Source organism: Oryctolagus cuniculus, chromosome 17, assembly GCF_964237555.1.
Source record: "Oryctolagus cuniculus chromosome 17, mOryCun1.1, whole genome shotgun sequence".
Classification (NCBI taxonomy): Eukaryota; Metazoa; Chordata; class Mammalia; order Lagomorpha; family Leporidae; genus Oryctolagus; species Oryctolagus cuniculus.
In genome coordinates, this window is record NC_091448.1 from 25,459,450 (window position 1) to 25,476,196 (window position 16,747).

Consider the following 16,747-nt stretch of genomic DNA (forward strand, 5'->3'; position numbering starts at 1 on the left):
CAGTGCATGAACTGTACAGTGTCCACGCCCACTGGGTGCCGTGAGGGCAATACGCAGTGTGCACAGTGTGTACAGGGTGCATTGTGTAAGTGTCCACACACTGCGCTCTTAAACTGCAGTGTGCTCTCACGGCACACCCTGCACCCTCACACTGCACAATTAGCAAAAAGCCAAAACAAGAAACGCTCGAGAGGATGCAGGGGGGCTATCTCGTATACTGTTGGTGGGGCAGGAAGGTAAACTCCCACGGAGTCTTCTCAACCACAGCAGAAACAGAACGACCATGTGACCCTGCAATTCCACTCCTGCTGGTTCCACAGCCAAAGGAATTGAAACTGGTATCAAAGGGCCAGATGCACTCTCAGGTGCATTTCAGCATCATTCACAATAGGCAAGACAGAAAAGCATCCTAAATGCCAACGACTGGGTGAGCTAAGAAAATGTAATACTCACAATGGAATACCGCACAGGCTTAAAAGAAGAAAACTTGTCATTTGTAATATGGATGTAACCGGAGGGTCTTATGCTAGGTAAAATAAGCCAGGCACAAAATACTGCCTGCTCTACCTTCTACGTGGAATCTAAAAATGTCAGTCACACAGAGAGGATAAAAGCAGTAAGCACACACTGGGAGGCTGGGGTCAGGGGGACCCCCACCAGGGCCCACAAAGTGGCACGGCAGTGAGGTCGCCATGGGGGAAGCTGCCCGAGTGCCCAGGATGAAATCCCATCTCTGCTTGTGAAACAGCTTCCTGCCAATGCGCACCCTGGGAGGGAGATGATGGCTCACGGAACTGTGCCATCTCACGCTGCTTTTTCCAGGCCTTCAGTAGGGAGCTGGATCAAAAGTGGAGCAGCCGGGATGTGAACCAGCATCCATATGGGATGCTAGTATCGTTTTCTGATCTTTGAAAAATCAGAAATCTATCCCAGAACCATGATTGCCATGAATGGAGAACTGGACTCCCCTCTGGGACTTACTTTTAACTTGTTTATTGGCCTCATTCTCAATTCACCTGAAAATACAGAACTGTTGATAGGATATTCGTAACACTGGTGACTATTATCAGTCTTCAACTACAGTATGTCTGCACATTAAACTTTATCACTGAAAAACCGTCTAGATTCAACACACAAAACACTCTATTCCCCATCATGCAGTAATCTGTTATTTTTTTCCCCAAGTTAAAAATTTTAATTATTGGATCATATGTCCTTCACTCTCCAAACTACAAGCGATAAACAAGTCTACACTTCATTTGCCACTGTGACAGGGAGAGTGATGGCACAGCCAGCAGGAAGCCCGCCCGGCGCTGACCTGGGGGCAGAAGGCACCAGGAGCTGTGCGCGGCCACTTTTCAGCTCAGGGCTCTCCTACAGACACCTGGAGTATGAAACCCAATCTCTTGCCAAATGCAGGAAACACAACTGCTGTTTTAAAAAGAGCCTGGGGGAGAGCGGAGCCCCCGCCTCCTCCAAAGGGTGTCCAAAGCAATAAACAGCAGGAAGAGGGAGGCTGCAGCCTGGAAGCCGGTCTGGAACTTATTTAGGAATCAGGCTCTTTCTGTTTCTGTCTTTAAGGCGCTTTGAATCCAGGCACCTCATCATTCGCAGCCTCCCTGCTCTCAGAGCAAAGACCCAAAGTGGGAAGCCGCGTCCTGAAGCCGGAGAGACATGGAGCTGGGGAGGAGGAGGGGGTGGAGAGGAGGCAGGGTCCCAGGTTCAGCGGAGGGCCGGGAGGCCACCCCCGCTGTCTGCTCCCGGGAGGATGGAAAGGGGCCAGACCCCTGCTGAGAGGCCCTGGGTGGGCTGTGGGGTGTAGGGATTGGGAGAACTTGATCCCACTCCCACCCACGTGTCAGGTCCCGTTTTCCCAGCTGACGGCTGGCCGACACTCTGGGGGAGGAAATGCGGAATCCAGGTCAGAGCGCGGCCCTCGTGGCCAGGTGGCGAGCGCAGGGGTTAACCGGAGAGCAGAGGCCACAGCAGCTGGTGTGCCTGCTCACCAAGCTGCTTCTTTCTCCCCGCGAGGATGTGTAGTGGGGGACATTTCTCAGTGCTGGGTCTGCCGTCCTCCCCAGCATCCAACACACCTCCAATTCCGTGTCAGTCAAAGCAGAGCAAGCAATACAAACCCTCACCTAGGCCATCTTACGTGGAGGAAGATCAAGTTGGGGAGAGCAGTGAGTGGTCGTGAATACACGGGTTCGTGTCCCTGCTCCCCTCTGCTCACCCTGAACCATTGCTGATAGCGTGCTGGTGTCCAGCTCCCGGCGAGCAGTGGCACACACCAGCGAGCACAGACTGCACACAGCAGTCTGTGGTCCTCCGCGCGCTTGCACCCGGTTCATCTCAGGCTGGGGAATGAGCCGCAACCTGGCGCAGGGTGTCTGCTGCCTTGCTGGAGACCCTGCCCCGGGGCCGGGATGCTCTGTCCTTATCACACAGCCCCCACAAACAAGGAGATGCCGGGGCATGGAGCGGGGCGGACTGGGAGTCCTTTACTGACAGCAGCGGCCACACACTTGTCTCCTTCCCATGGCTGTTCCTGCACAGCACACACGTCTTTGGCAAGCACGCTCAGGGCCGGCAGGATGCAATCCTTCAAGCTGGACTATTCCACTGGGCATTGGAGAGGTGGGGGGCGGAGAGGAAGTCTTCAGCAGGCCTCACATCTCGCTCCAGGCCTCGGTGCTCTCTCTCCAAGTCCACCCCGGCTTTAGGACCCTGGGGGGACAGCGCCATCAGGCCCACCCACCTCCACAGGGGGAGAGTCCTCAGTCTGTGCCCCATTAGCACACACCTGCTTCCGCGGGCCGCAGTTAAAGGGAATCAGCCTTATGGCAAGAGACAGCCTGCTTCCTCTCCAATCCTCCCCGCACGTCTCCAGCTGTATCCACGGGGGAACTGCTGGACAAGTGGGGCCCGCTGTGTCCGTGCCGCTGCACGCCACGTCCTCCCCCTGCACTAAGTGGCAGGGTGCAGGCCACACGTGCTCAAGCTGACAGCTCTGGTCCCCAATCCTGCACGCACCCTGCCCTGCCTTTCTTCTGCCCACTGCCAGGGCCTGAGCCAGAGCTCCTGTAGGCGCCAGAGTGGGACCCCAAGCCGGTCTGTGCAGGCGCATGGCAATATTTGGTAGGGAGGCAGGAAAAAGTCAATGGACGGAGAACTATGAGACAGCTTCATGTGACGGAGCAATCAGAGATCTGATTCTACCTTTATTCCCTCCACTTTACGCCAATCGGGAAGTTTCACAGTGATTTCTGGGGTGGGGCGGGAGGAAGGCTGAGTGTTCAGAACGGCCGGGGCGGGCCTCTGCAGGCGGGGCGGGCCTCACTGGGGCAGCTGCAGGAGCACCGACTGCCCGGCCGGCAGGTAGGTGATGTTCCGGGAGCGCGAGAGCTGGTACGCGATGTCCTCCGCCGCCTCCAGCTTGCGCAGCTCGATCAGGCCGTCGCCCGCGGTGGCCAGCGAGTTGGCGATCAGCTCGGCAGCCTTGGAGTCGCCTTCGGCAGAGATGATGGCCGCCTTCTTCTGCTGCTCGGCCTGGGGGAGGAGGTGGAGAGGGGCTGAGGTGCAACCTTGGGGCACCAGGGGGTCAGGCTACAGCCTTGAGAGGAGCAGGCCGAGGCCCTGGCCGGCTCCTGGAGGAGCTCTGAGAATTTGCCTCCCCCTCCTACGAGGTCAATGGAGCGCACTGTGCACCCATTTCTCCTCTTCCCTGCGACGCCCACTTCCCACCACTTCCGCAGGCAGGACAGACCTCTGTCTTATCCAAGGTTCTCACCGATACCAACCAGCAGGCTAGCCCTCTCTGAGCCAGGAGGACCCCAGGAGAGAAGGAAAGGATTCCATCCGTCCTCACACACCTCCCTCTCGGGTTCTAAGTCAAGATGACTTTCACCCGGCCAGCAGAGCCAGGAAGAGCAGCATGTGCCCGTGACTCTGACCAGGAGCCCAGGCGCCCAGGAGCCCAGAACGCGGCATCCTCGCCTCACCCCGGATCAACAGTGAGCACCTCTGTCTGCAACGCGCCACCTTCAGGGTGCGGGAGGACACAGCAGTAAGGCTCGTACACCATCACCCGATTCTGAAAGAGCAGGGCTCTGCGGGTTCGCTCAGGAAGCCTCTCCTGTATGCAAGCAGCCCTGGGCCCACGCCCGAGGCAGAACCGGCACTGGCGGCACAGCTGGCACCAAGCGAAGCAAGGCCCTGCCCTCACCAAGTGTCCTGTCTTGCAAAAGAAACCCATCCCTTTACACCTGGATTCCAGGGACTGGGGTGGGGCTTCAGGGTCAGCAACACAGGTGGTAGGGAGGACAGCAAAGCACACAGTGCTCCGTAAGGCTGCTATGCAAATGCACCAGGTCCCACTGCTCTCTCAGACATCTGGATGGACTTAGTGCCGGGAAAAACCCAGTGCCGATAGCACATCTGGTGCAACGTTTGATCTTTCTTCTGCTGTCAGCTCTCACCATGCAGCCACGGTAAAAACGCCTGAAAACACTCCCAGGGAAACACTGTGGTTTGGAGGAGTGGTTTTGATCTTTGGGAAGTAAAAGAAAAAAATCCTCCTGTGATTCAGGAACAACTTCACCTGCCCCTGACTCGCCCCAAAACCTCTGGAACCAACTGCAGGCGCTGGGTCCCTCCAATCCCCTCCCGACGATCCCGGAAGGAGATGACAGATGATGAATCTCCAGGCCACCCAACAACTGGGAAGCCGAGCGCAGGAGAACGGGAGCAGCGCGCCCCTGCCATCTGGTGGAACACTCACCTTCTCCACCACGAATCTGGCCCTCTCCGCTTCCTGCTGGGCCACCTGTTTGGCTTCCACTGCCTCCGTGAACTCCTTCCCGAAGGTCAGATGCGTCTAAGGGGAGCGCAAGCACAAGATGAGGCGGTGTAATTGCTTAGGCAGCGCTGCTGGGAGGCCTGCACGGCTGCTGAAGGAAGAGGCCAGAACACGCTTCCACCGCCACGTCCTTGTCCAAGTGCAGTCTGTGCCCCAGAACCCTTAGCTGTTCGCACATCGTCCTGTCCCCGAGTACAGGACCTCACGGAGGAAAATGGCACCTGGAGCTTTGGCCAGGACCCAGGGACACTCGAGGACAGCTCCATCCACTGACCACCTCCCAGAGGGAGCCTCAAGGTTCTAGGACCCCCCACCCCCCACCCCCACGCTTCCCAGGTCCTTTGATGCCCGGATCAGAGGCCGGAGGGAGGCCAGATGGAAAGCCGAGCCCTGAGAGCTGGGGACGCGGCCAGTTCCCAGCAATCAGGAGCCAGCGCTGTTTATGCATTATCCAGTCCGCCTCTCTCATGGCCCCTCCCGACAGGAGCAGGACGGGAGGAGGTGGGGTGCAAACCCTGCTGTGCCCAAAGAGCCAGGGGTTCTGGCAGAGGGTTTAAAAGAGCAGGCAGGGAAGGCCATCGGTGGGGCGGAGGGGGGTAGCCGACTATCCTCGGCCTTCCGTAATCACAGGAAAAATGAAGACTCGGCTGACGCCACACTCTCTGAAGACAGCACCCACAACGGGAACAGAGCTGAGCTCCCAACGCACAGCTGTGAGCAACTGACGTCACCCAAGGAAGAGACGAAGGGCGGGGGGCACTGGTTTGGGGATCAGATTCTATTTGTTTCATTTCCTCTTCTACCCTCCAAACCTTTGCTGTTTTAAAAAAGTAGAAGCTGCCCCCAACTTCTGGGCAGTAAATCCAGGGCCCTCTTCCGGCATGTGGAGCCCTGACTTCTAAACTGCACCTGCTCTAAGTCCCGTTCAACAGCTGGGCGAGAAAATATGATCCTGAGAGGTGACAAGTGAAGTGCATGATTAAGGAACATGATTCCTGCTAGAGGGGCAGCCGAGGCAGCCAATTCCCAGGAAACCTCATTTTCCCCTCACACCTCTCAGCCAGGGTTTCTTGTGGTCAGCCCACATTTCCCCCGAATGCAGCATGTGGGGGTCTGGACTTGGCATCTGCTCGGCCTAGGTGTCGGCGCTCAAGTGAGCAAGCGGAAAGAGCCTGAGGGTCAGCTCTGGTGGAAGCAGCCAGGGCTGCAGCCTGGCATCCTGCCAGTAGGGGGAGCCCACAGGCCCTTCCATTTCCATCCAGCGGTGGGCGTCTTGTTTACAGAGCTGCACAGATGCCAAGGGGGACGGAGGGCCTATCCCTGAACAGGAAAACACTACCCCACCACCCGAATACATCACCCCAGATGATCTTTCCCAGGGAATCTAGAAACACGACCCCATCCCCCAACCCTGCTGGCCCTGCCCCTACGACTTGCAGCCTGAGTTCTGACACCGATGCCACACACAGACTGTACGTCTCAGGAGGACAGCTCATGCCTCGGAGCTGTCCTTTGCCCTCCACGGCAGGCCTTGGGGAAGGGGCCACTCATTTACACCCTATCACCTTTCGCGGGCTCTGCCTGGGAGGTCTGCGCGAGGGAGAAGAATGACTGTGCACTGCCCTGGTCTCACTAGCAGGCAGTTTCTTCCCGTGCCTGCTGGGTTTCATGAGACATCGCTTTCTGGAGAGCTCAGGCAATGCTGTTTGGTGACTGGGGGCCCCTGGGGGCAGCAGAGAGGGTAAGACACTTGTATATGGCAGAGGGAGGAGAAAGAGCCCCCAGCAGAAGACAACCCCAAGGAGACTGACCCACAGTCAAGGGGAGCCCCTGCTTCCAAGCCTCACCCCCAGGGACGTCTAGGGCAGCAGCCATGGTGTCTGCTGGGAACCAGGGCCAGGCGCCTGGGCACGAACCACGGCCCCCTCCCGCCCTCCCGCTCCCTCCGCTCTTACCAAGGACACGTCATCCAAGATGAGGCCGAAGGTGGCCGCGCGCTCGGTGAGGTCGTCGCTCACCTGCCTGGAGACCAGCTCTCTCTGCGTGATGAGCTCCCCCGCGTCAAATCGCGCCTGGTTTCAAAGGGAGGCGCACAGAGCCGGTCGGGTTAGGGAGGAGGCGGAAGAGGAGCTGGGGCGTTGACAGCTGCGGGCCGAGCCAGGGGCTCGGGGCGGAGGGCGCCCGCTCACTCACCACCACGGACTTAAGGATCTCGGTGGTGATGGACGGCAGCACGCGCTCGTCGTAGTCCTCCCCGATGCTGGTGAAGATGCGTGGCAGCTGGCTGGCCACCGGCCGGAAGAGGATGCGCAGCGTGATGTTGACGTTCTGTAAATCTGAGTGGGGGACAGACGCCGGCGTGAACAGCGGCTGCAGGGAAGCCAGCGGCTCTTCATCATCTCTCCTGCCGTCCGCTCACCTCCACTTAGCAGCAGCTGTGTGATGCCAACACAGCACCACGCAGCCAGGCGCTGCTCGCGATGTCACAAATGTCCTCTGATACCTCAGATTCAGATGCTGCATCCAACAGGACACGCGACATTGGTCTGAGCACTGGATGTTTCAAGGCCACAGCAAGGCAGGCTAGGGTGAAGCCTCCCCATGGCCCAGTGCACGTGACTGAGTGAGGAGCTGGCCGCATGGGGGCAAAACGGGACAGCAAGAAATCCCAAAGTGGTAGGCCGTTGAGAAGTAGGCCTTAAGTGACATTCTCCGTTTCTCCATCCCCATCCCGCCCCTCCCCAAGTCTGCATTTGCCTGTGCAGCAGGCAAGCCAGAGCCAGAGCCGGAGCTGCAGAACAGATCTGCCGGGTGGCCGCCCTCCTCCTCTGCGTCTCCCAGTCCTGGCACGCGCACTTCCTCGCAGCAGCCTCCCAGCGCCTGTGGGAGCCAGCGCTCTCTCCCTGCTCCCCACGCTCCCCGTGACCTTGGCCCTCATCCTCCGGCCGCGACATGATTGCTTGTTCACATGGCTATCTCCCGAGCTACACTGAGCTCCCGAAGGCTCCTGTTTTAGTCATCTCTCACCGGCCCCCGCCTGCCTCAGCACAAGGCCTGGCACAGGTACAGGAAGCCCACATTTGCTAGGGAACGGCACTGAAGGCCCCGCGAGTTGCAGAGACAACACACCAGCATCTGCGGGACCTCTCTCAGCCAGCCGCGCGGTTCCAGGCGGGGCCGCCACGCACTGCCTGCCTGCCTGCTGGTGACTCTCCGCAGGTGGGAGGGAGAGAGGCGGCGGGAATTCACTCCAGGCTTGGACTGGAAGCTCCCTGGAGGTCTCAGAGGCCAGAAGCCTGCCCTCAGGCCGCGGCCTCAGCCTGTGGGGCAGCAGCGTGAGCCTCACGCCGCTAGAGCCGAGGCAGAAGTGGGGCTGGAGCGCGGTTTTCACGATAGCTGATGGGAAGGGCGATCGGAGCGAACAGCGCACTGGGATTTCTTTAAAATCAGATCCCTGGGGCCGGCATGGTGGTGCAGCAGGCAAAGTCACAGTCTGCAGCGAAGCATCCCATGTGGGTGCCAGTTCAAGTCCTGGCTGCTCTGCCTAGGAAAGCGGCGGAAGAGAGCCCCTGCACCCACGTGGGGGACCTGGTGGAGGCTCCTGGCTTTGGATCAGCTCAGCTCCGGCCACTGTGGCCATCTGGGGAGGGAACCGGCAGATGGAAGATATTTTCTCCCTCTCTCCCTGTAACTCTGCCTTTCAAATAAAACAAATCTTAAAAAAAATATATATATCAGATCCCTGTGCAGTTCTGGAGAGACCTCCATGTGCCTGCACTTGCACTGCTGGCTGTGCGCACCGCAAGCGTCCATTTCTCTCCACGAAGCCACACGAGGCGCTGTGAAGTCCAACCTCCTTGGCAATCCCGGCTGCCAAAGCTGCTGCTGGAGCTGGCGGACGAGCACAGCACCCATCCCGCGGGCCCCGATCCGCCTCTGGGCAGCACTCACCTTTGCTACCGGTGATGACTGGCACGTTCCGCGGCCGTGAGCGGCAGTCGAAGATAATTGGCTTCTGCACCCATGGTATGAGGAAGTGGGTCCCTTCCCCCACCACCATGTCCTGCACGCCTCGGAACCGGTCAAAGATGACAGCTCTGTGCCCAGCGTCCACTGGGAAGGAAGGCAGGCAGCTTAGAAAGCGGCTCACCCCCACCCGAGGGGTCCCGTCCGCGGGAGATCGCCGACGTCTCCCCTCTCGTGCGCCATATTCCTGAACTCCTTGTCTGCAGAGGCCTCTAAACAGCTACAAAACAATCACTTCCTGCCATGCAAGTCTCCCCCAGGAGACCGCGCGCCTCAGCATCCTTTCTCCCTCAAAGGCCCAGCCCGGATTTTCTGAGGAACCACCCCACTCCAACCTCCTGCCACACTCGCCAGGAACCGTGGTCCTCACTGTTGGCACCCGTCCTGGCTCTGGCTCGCAGAGGCAGCGCCAACCCTGCGGGAGACACTGCGACTCCCGGGGCGCTGCCTTTTCTCTCTCCCAGCACATTCTCCGAAGTTCCAAGGGGTTCGGGGCCGTCCTGCGGCCGCACGGGGAACACTCAGCGGCAGCAACCACGCAGGTGCAGCCCAGAGGATCACGCCGCCAGACACGCAGGCCCTCCCCGCCAGGCGCCGTCTGCCCTGCTCCTCTGGCCCACACACCCCGCCTCCTCCTGTCAGCCACACACCACCGGGGCACTCGGCTGCTGCTCGGCCGTGGTGAGATCACCCAAAGTCAGAGGCAGGCAAGGTCTCGACAACTAGTGCAAGCCCACCGCTTGACCAACGAGAAGCTGAGGTGTAGAGGGAGCAGCCACTCGCCCACAGCCACACAGCAGGGTGGAAGGAAAGGCATCTTAGCCCCCTGCCGCACCGTGCAAAGCTGAGTGTGCAAAGAAGTTACTTTCTGGGGACGGGCACTGGGCCTAGCAGTTAAGTACAGCAAAGACGCCCAGGCCCGACACCCAGCTCTGGCTCCCAATTCCAGCCTCCCGGTGGTGCAGACCCTGGGAGTCAGCAGAGGATGGCTCGGGTGGTTGGGCCCCATTCACTCATGTAGGAGCCCTGGACTGAGTTCCTGCTCCTGGCTTTGGCCTGGCCTGGTCCCAGTCACTACAGATATTCATGGAGTGAACCACCAGATGGGAGCACTGGCTGGCTGGCTGGCTGTCTCTCCCTCTGCCTCTTCAATAAATTTTACAAAGAAAAGAAAAATCTATCTTCTTGGGAACCACCCAACCTCCACACAGCAAAATCTCCTGCTCAGGCAGCAGGGATGGCTTGTGCGGACATCCCGGCACCCTGCCGCAACGTCACTCCACGGGGACGAGGCCCCTGCAGACCCCCGACCAGCTACAGGGCGGGGAGGCCCCTTTAGCAGGAAGGCTGGGAGACCCTAAAAGGACAGTGGCTCCCCCAGCAACACCACCACACAGGGTGGGAGGGCAGCTGAGCCCTCCCGACCTCCAACACAGTCACACGGCAGCGTCCGTCAAGAGCGTCCCATGGGCTGCGCACGCCGACCCGCATCTTCTAGCGAAGGGAGTGCCCCACTGCCCTCGAGCCTCACCGTTATATAAGGCGGAGTTCACCACGCCTCCCGCGACGGCTAAGGCCAGGCCGAACTTGCCAATGGACTCAAACACTTTGGCAGCCATGTTGCCTTCTGCTGGACCCACTCACACCTGAGGGAGGTAAAAGCAAAACAAAGTGAGCCAAAGCCTCTCCCAGGCACATTCACTCCTCCAGCTGGCCCCGCTATTCCCCCACAACCTCCACGGAAGGCCCCAGCAGGCCACACTCAACACGTCGCAAAGCCGGCCTCGAGCTTCTGCTACTCTTTCTCGGTCACTTCAAAAAGGCTGGGGCACTCAGTTCTTTTTTTTTTTTTTTTTTTTTTTTTTTTTTAAGATTTATTTATTTATTTGAAAGGCAGATTTACAGAGAGAAAGAGAGCTTCCGCTGATCCAAAGCCAGGAGCATCCTCCAGGTCTCCCGCGCAGGTGCAGGGCCTAAGCACCTGGGCCATCTTCCACTGCTTTCCCAAGCCATAGCAGAGAGCTAGATCTGAAGTGGAGCACCCGGGACACGAACCGGCACCCAGAGGGGATGCTGGCACTGCAAGTGGTGGCTTTACCCACTATGCCACAGCGCCGGCCCCTGGGGCACTCAGTTTAATAATAGGGACAAGGGGTGCACACTATCGAGTAGTAGGCTAAGCCTCTGCCTGTGGCAACGCCATCTCATACAGGCTCTCGTTCGAGTCCCAGCTGCTCCTCTTTAGATCCAGCTCTCTGCTATGGCCTGGGAAAGCAGCGGAAGATGGCCCAGGTGCTTAGGCCCTGCACCTGCACGGGAGACCTGGAGGAAGCTCCCGGCTCTTGGCTTCATATGGACTAGCTCCAGCCACTGCAACCATTTGGGGAGTGAACCAGTGGATGAAAGACCTCTCTCTGTCTCTCCCTCTCTCCATCTGTAACTCTCTCTCTCAAATAAATAAGTAAAAACTCTAAAAAAATAAAAAATAAACCACCTCCCATTTCCTGGACAAACAGGTGCAGGAGAGACGCCATGTATGTGCCTGCTCATGTTTGGAAAAGTTTTGGAAAAACTCTGGGTTGGGAAAGTGACTCAAAGAATGTGCTCCCTGGTGACGCTGGCAACAAAAAGTTACAGTAACAGTTCACATTCCTAACGGGAAGTGATTTAACCCTCACAGCTGCCCCCTCGAGAGGAGACAGGCACACAGGCTACCCAAGGACTCAGCTATTCAGTGGCAGGGCCTGGAGGCCGAATTCTACAAGGTCCAGCCCAACTCCCCGCCACACTGCTGCTCAAGAGGAACCTGTTACGACGGGAGCGGGAGGTAGAGGGCATTCTGGAACCCAGAGAACCCAAAAACCAACCGGGCCGAAAGGCTCTGAGCAGCTGCCCGGCGCGGGAGCGCGCCAAGAACGCGCAGCGGGCCTACCGAGCCCACTCCAGCGCGAACTTTACAGCCCCGCCCAGCGTCCACGTTCGCTCCGGTCCCAGGGTTCCCTCCCTCCCGGACCGCAGCTCCGAGACCACGCTGACCTCGCCCCATGCATTTACGTCTTTCCTCCCCGAGGCCAAGACAGCCAGCGCTCCTTAATTGTAATAGCTTCTGGATTATTCCTCGCCCGGCCCCCCCCAACACGGACACCTTCACCACTCTGCATAGCCCCCGGCTCAGTCCCTCCCCCTCTCCAGCAAAGCACACCCAAGCACGCACCCCTCTGGACCAAGGTGCGCGCGAGAAGGCAGATGAGGACTGCAGAGACGGCCAGCCACACACCTCAGACGTGCCCCTCCACTCTCACCTGCTTCCACTCTGACCTCCACATGAATTCCCCAACCGCGCGTACTGCGCGTGCGCCGAGCAGCTCCCGCCTCCTCCCAACCCTCCTTCAAGGTCCGCGCCTTCGATTGGTGGAAACGCGCTCTGTGAATTCTGGGAATGGTAGTTTACAGCCTCGCCATAGCGCAGCCGGCTTTCGCAGATGAACTACAATTCCCAAAGGCCATGCAGCTGCCTGCCCGTGCAGCAAAACCTTCTCTCTTTGGCGATAATCGCGGAACTATTTGCCGAAAAGCCTTTTGGGGGATGTAGTTTCCTGGGAATAAAAGCACGTGCCTATTCCGTACTGATGCTGGCGCTGCGAGATGAGCCCTAAATCCTTGGGTCAGAGGGGCTGGGCACCTGGCTGGTGCTACAGGAACAAGTTTATGGCCGAGGAGAGAGAATGAGAACGTTGTGAAATAGTTGGTGGACTGAGAGACCTCGAGGGAAGCCCAGGGCCAACTCGTTCAGGAAGCCCTGTCTGGAAACTTTCTCCTCATCCCGAGATTTTTGATGAGCAGAGCGAGAGAACCTTGGAAGCCATCTGGGCCTCTGTTAGGCCAGCAGAGTGGAAGGGAGTCGCTCCGGGTACGCACGAGTGAGCAGAGGGGCTCGGCTTAGAGTGCATGTGAACATGAAAGTTGCAAGAATAGTGCAAAGAATGCGCGTGTAGTCTTTCTCAAATTCACCTGTTGTTAGCAGTTGGCTCCATTTGCTTTATCAAGTGTTATGTTTTCCCCTCCTCCCTCTTCTCCCCTTCCACTCTGTGGAGGGGATTGTGCGTTTTCTAAAAAGGACATCCTTTTGCTTGAGATGGCGTAATCAACCCTGGGCGTTCCAATTTTGCCAGTCGATCCGATAATGAACTTTCTGGCACTCCCACATTAGATACAGCCTAACGTGAAGTGCTGTATTTATTTCTCAGGTCTCTTCTGTGTCTTTTATTCTGAAGCATTTCTCGTCTTCCTTTGTCTTTTATTACATTAAAAGGAAGTAGGATGTTTCTCATTTGAGGTTTGTCTGATGTTTCCCTGTGATTGGATTCAGGTTTTGTGTTCTTAGCTGGGATTCAACACAAATGGTGTGTGGACATTTAGTCTGAACAAAACCAGACCCACTTCCGGGCTCCGCTGGCATTGGATTCTTTCACCTTCTTTCCCTGCATGTCTCTCCTCTATATCTGTCCTAATTGTCCCCATTCGACAGAATCTAATGCCAGAGATATCCATGGCCACTTTCTTTGGGTGGTAAGAGTTCTCCCTAACCAACCACAGGCGTCTCACTCACAGTCACTCACCTACTCAGACGCAGTCTGTCTTGAACATAGGTCTTTTAAGTCTAACCCCTGTATTCCTGCTACACTGTGTCCTGGGCAGCAAAGGCAACAGGAAAATCCAGGAGGTTTGAATCTGAGCTAGTTGCAGGTGGAGAGGGGAGGAGGATGGAGGATATAGAAAATGAGGAAGGTTTGGGAGAATAGTTTAACTGGGCTGAGGCAAAGACGAGGGAGAGGGCAGTCTTGGGTCATCAGCTTTAGGAGTGAGTCCGAGTCATTGCTATGCAGGGCGTGTTCCCCTGCAGCCTCTCTCCCAAGGCAGGTGTGCGGGTTGGGATGAGAACAGGGCTATCTTGCAGCGCCTCCTGAGCGCCCGGTGGCTTCTGGAACACATAATCTTATTAAGCCCCATTTCCATAGCTCCATTTTGGAAATGGAGATTCAGAGAAGTCAAATGACTAGCTTGTACTCACAGCTGATGACTGGCGGCATGCCTGACAGCCTAGCCTGTACTTTTTTAAGCTGTGGGAGGAGAAGGAATGACCTGCGTTTTCAAAAGGTTGACTGTACTCCCTACATCAATGTCAAAGTGGTAGGGGTGGTAAATTAAAAAAAAAAAAAATATATATATATATATAGAAGGGCTGTCAGATCCGAGACAGTGCGACAGATACTGGGGATGTGACGATGAAGAAGACAGCGGGGGACCCTGCTCTCAGGGGTTTATACCCTGGCACGGGGGAATGTGGTATGCAGACCAAACACTCGAGTAAAGAAAAAAATTAAATGGAACTTTGCTCATTTCACGAAGGGAGTAAGCAAACAGTCAGAGAATGAAATTCAGTGGGAGAGATTTTGGCTGCCAGTTAACAGGAAAGTGAACCGTGCTGGCTTGAACGGTGAGGAAATGCATAGAATAAGGGTCCCGGGGAGGGCTCACTCAGCGGCTCACTGAGCTCGGCGCGGGGGCCCGGGCTTCCCATCTCAGCTCTGCCACCTTCAGCGGTTGGCGTTTGTCCCCCAAGGTCACGAGAGGGCTGTGGAAGTTCCTGTGTTCCTGGCTTGCTCCTCGGGAGCCGGTCAGGGAGGAAGGCAGGCTCTCTGGGCTGGTGGTTTTGGAGGCTCACAGGCCAAGGCCGGGAGGCCCCTCCCTCGGGTCAGTTTCTGGAGAAGACTCTGCTGGCAGGGTGGCAGGGCGGGAGGGCGTGCGTGTCTGTCCGTGTCCCTGCTTTCAGAGCCGCCATGATTTGCTCGTGGGGGCCCACCCTAAAGACCCAACCCTATCTGATCATTTCCTGAAGCCCGCCCAACTCCCCTCCACCCAGAACAAACCCAGAATTCGCGGAAGCTCCCACGCTCAGGACCATGAACATCAGACTTGGGGAATCAAGCCACTAACACTTGGGCCTTTGGGGGTCACTAATAGCCTGATAGTAACCAAGGGCGGGACAGCGGGAACAGGGGCATGTCACGTTCTTGGATCCCTTTATCGAAATGAGGTTTTCCAGAAGTGCTTGCCAGACATCTCCTGCTATGGTTTGAGCAGATGTGGCTCTGGACCCCAAAGTCACAAGTTAATGGTCTGAAGAGCGTGGAGACTGAATCCAATTGGGGTGCTTAGAGCGGGGGCCCAGTCTGAGGTCCCGGGCCCGTGGGAAGGCAGTTCTCCCAAGAGGGCTGCTACAGAAGCCGGAGCTTGGGCTCACCCAGCCTCCTGGGTCACCGCGCAGTCTGTCCCGCACATGTGCTCCGCCACTGCCCTCTCCAGACACCACATCAGTGAGCCACCTGATCTTGGACCTGACCCTCCCCCCTGCCCCAAACTGGGGGCTGCCTCAGCCTGTTCTCTTTATAAAGTTATTTGCCTTGGGTATTTCATTGCAGTAACCAAGAAGTCAGCCTTTGCAGTGTTACTGGGCAGACTTGTGTCACCTGCCCGTTTCTGTGCCAGCCCCTGGCAAAGGAAAGGCATGACTGTGTCAGGACTCAGCAAATCAAGAGGCCACTGCGGGGCTGGGGAGGGGCCTGAGATGGCTGCCTAAATGCTCTCGCAAATCAAAATAGAGGTTCTTGTTAGCAAGGGAGAGAGGAGTGGGCGGGAGAACGGATGTTGGACTTGTAGCCAGCAGTGTCTGCCACAGAGTTCATTTTATTTTTTTTTTAAGATTTATTTATTTCACTTGAGAGGCAGAGTTACAAAGAGGGAGAAGGAGAGAGAGAAAGAGAGAGAGAGAGAGAGAGAGAGAGAGAGAGGTCTTCCATCAGCTAATTCACTCCCCAAATGACTGCGACAACCGGAGCTGGGCCAGTCCGAAGCCAGGAGCCAGGAACTTCTTCCAGGTCTTCCACGTGGCTGCAGGGGCCATCTTCTACTGCTTTCCAGGGAGCTGGATTGGAAGTGGTGCTGCTGGGACTCGAACCGGCACTCATATGGGATACCCGTGCAAGGCGGCAGCTTAACCTGCCGTGCCACAGCATTGGCCCCACTCAAGTTTATTTTGGACAAGCTGGTCTATGAGGAGACAGTAGCTAAGGCAAGATCTAAAGAGGTGAGACGTGGAGAGTGTGGGATGGCATGAGACAGGGCATTTGAGCAAGGGAATGGCACATGCACAAGGCAAAGCAGGCTGGACAGCTTTGAATAGGGAAGTGACGAGCCCTTCCTACAGCCATACTGCTCACTCCTCACTGTTTACCACGCACTCCGAAGGGAGGAGTAGGCAGAGCTACGGCCCCCAGCAGCCCCAGTGCAGAGCCACATGCAGACAAAAGGGGCCAAGTGGCTGCAGCACGGGTGACGGTACACACTGTGGCAAAGGAGCCAGTGCCTCATGGGTGACACAGAGAGGACCCCGGCAGGCTAGCAGAGTGTCACATGACAGCTTTCCCGGTGACAGGGAAGGGAGGGGCAATGGCTTTACAGCAACTTCTCCTAAGGAGCCTTACAAAGCTCCTAGCAGAGACCCAGCCTCCACGGAGCTCCCGTGTAGTGCCGTGTTCTGCGTGGGGCCCTGCAAGGCCGCCCAGACCTCGTGGGGAAGTCACTTCCCCACAGTGCAAAGTCCCTGAGGCAGGTCAGAGCTGGAGCCGCTGAAGGGGCCGGAGGACCACGAGGTGGCCAGGCGCAGGGCAGGAGCGCGCCAGGGGTTGTAGCCCCCGCCGTCGCTTCCTTTTCTCCGTGCCGTGGGAAGTCCCTGAGAGTTTGGAAGCAGGAAAACAAATTGTTCCTCTGTGCAGAAACCTGCCAGCCCAGGGGAAAAGTCTG

General features: G+C 57.4%; 1 protein-coding gene across 3 annotated transcripts; it reads right to left on the minus strand.

Annotated features, from left to right (window-relative positions):
- Positions 1-3,184: 3,184 nt before the first annotated feature.
- Positions 3,185-12,297, minus strand: PHB1 (prohibitin 1). 3 transcript variants are annotated; one of them, XM_008271322.4, is made up of 7 exons: positions 12,187-12,297; positions 10,416-10,530; positions 8,810-8,971; positions 7,052-7,194; positions 6,814-6,930; positions 4,781-4,876; positions 3,185-3,549 (listed from the first exon to the last, which is right to left on the minus strand). In XM_008271322.4, exons 2-7 carry the CDS (start codon positions 10,501-10,503, stop codon positions 3,337-3,339), a joined length of 819 nt encoding a protein of 272 aa, XP_008269544.1. In that variant the 5' UTR covers positions 10,504-10,530; positions 12,187-12,297; the 3' UTR covers positions 3,185-3,336. The 3 variants fall into 3 exon arrangements, with proteins under 3 accessions (XP_008269544.1, XP_051680847.1, XP_051680848.1); XM_051824887.2 differs by having other exon boundaries at positions 12,099-12,243; XM_051824888.2 differs by having other exon boundaries at positions 12,162-12,234.
- Between the last annotated feature and the right edge of the window lie 4,450 nt (positions 12,298-16,747).

What these genes read in the sequence shown, in the direction of transcription:
- PHB1 (XM_008271322.4), bottom strand. Translation starts at nt 10,503, where the DNA reads ATGGCTGCCAAAGTGTTTGAGTCCATTGGCAAGTTCGGCCTGGCCTTA. An exon ending in AGATCCTTAAGTCCGTGGTG is followed by an intron (nt 6,931 to 7,051) that starts GTGAGTGAGCGG and finishes CTTTGAAACCAG; the next exon opens with GCGCGATTTGACGCGGGGGA. An exon ending in CCAGATTCGTGGTGGAGAAG is followed by an intron (nt 3,550 to 4,780) that starts GTGAGTGTTCCA and finishes CTCCTCCCCCAG; the next exon opens with GCCGAGCAGCAGAAGAAGGC.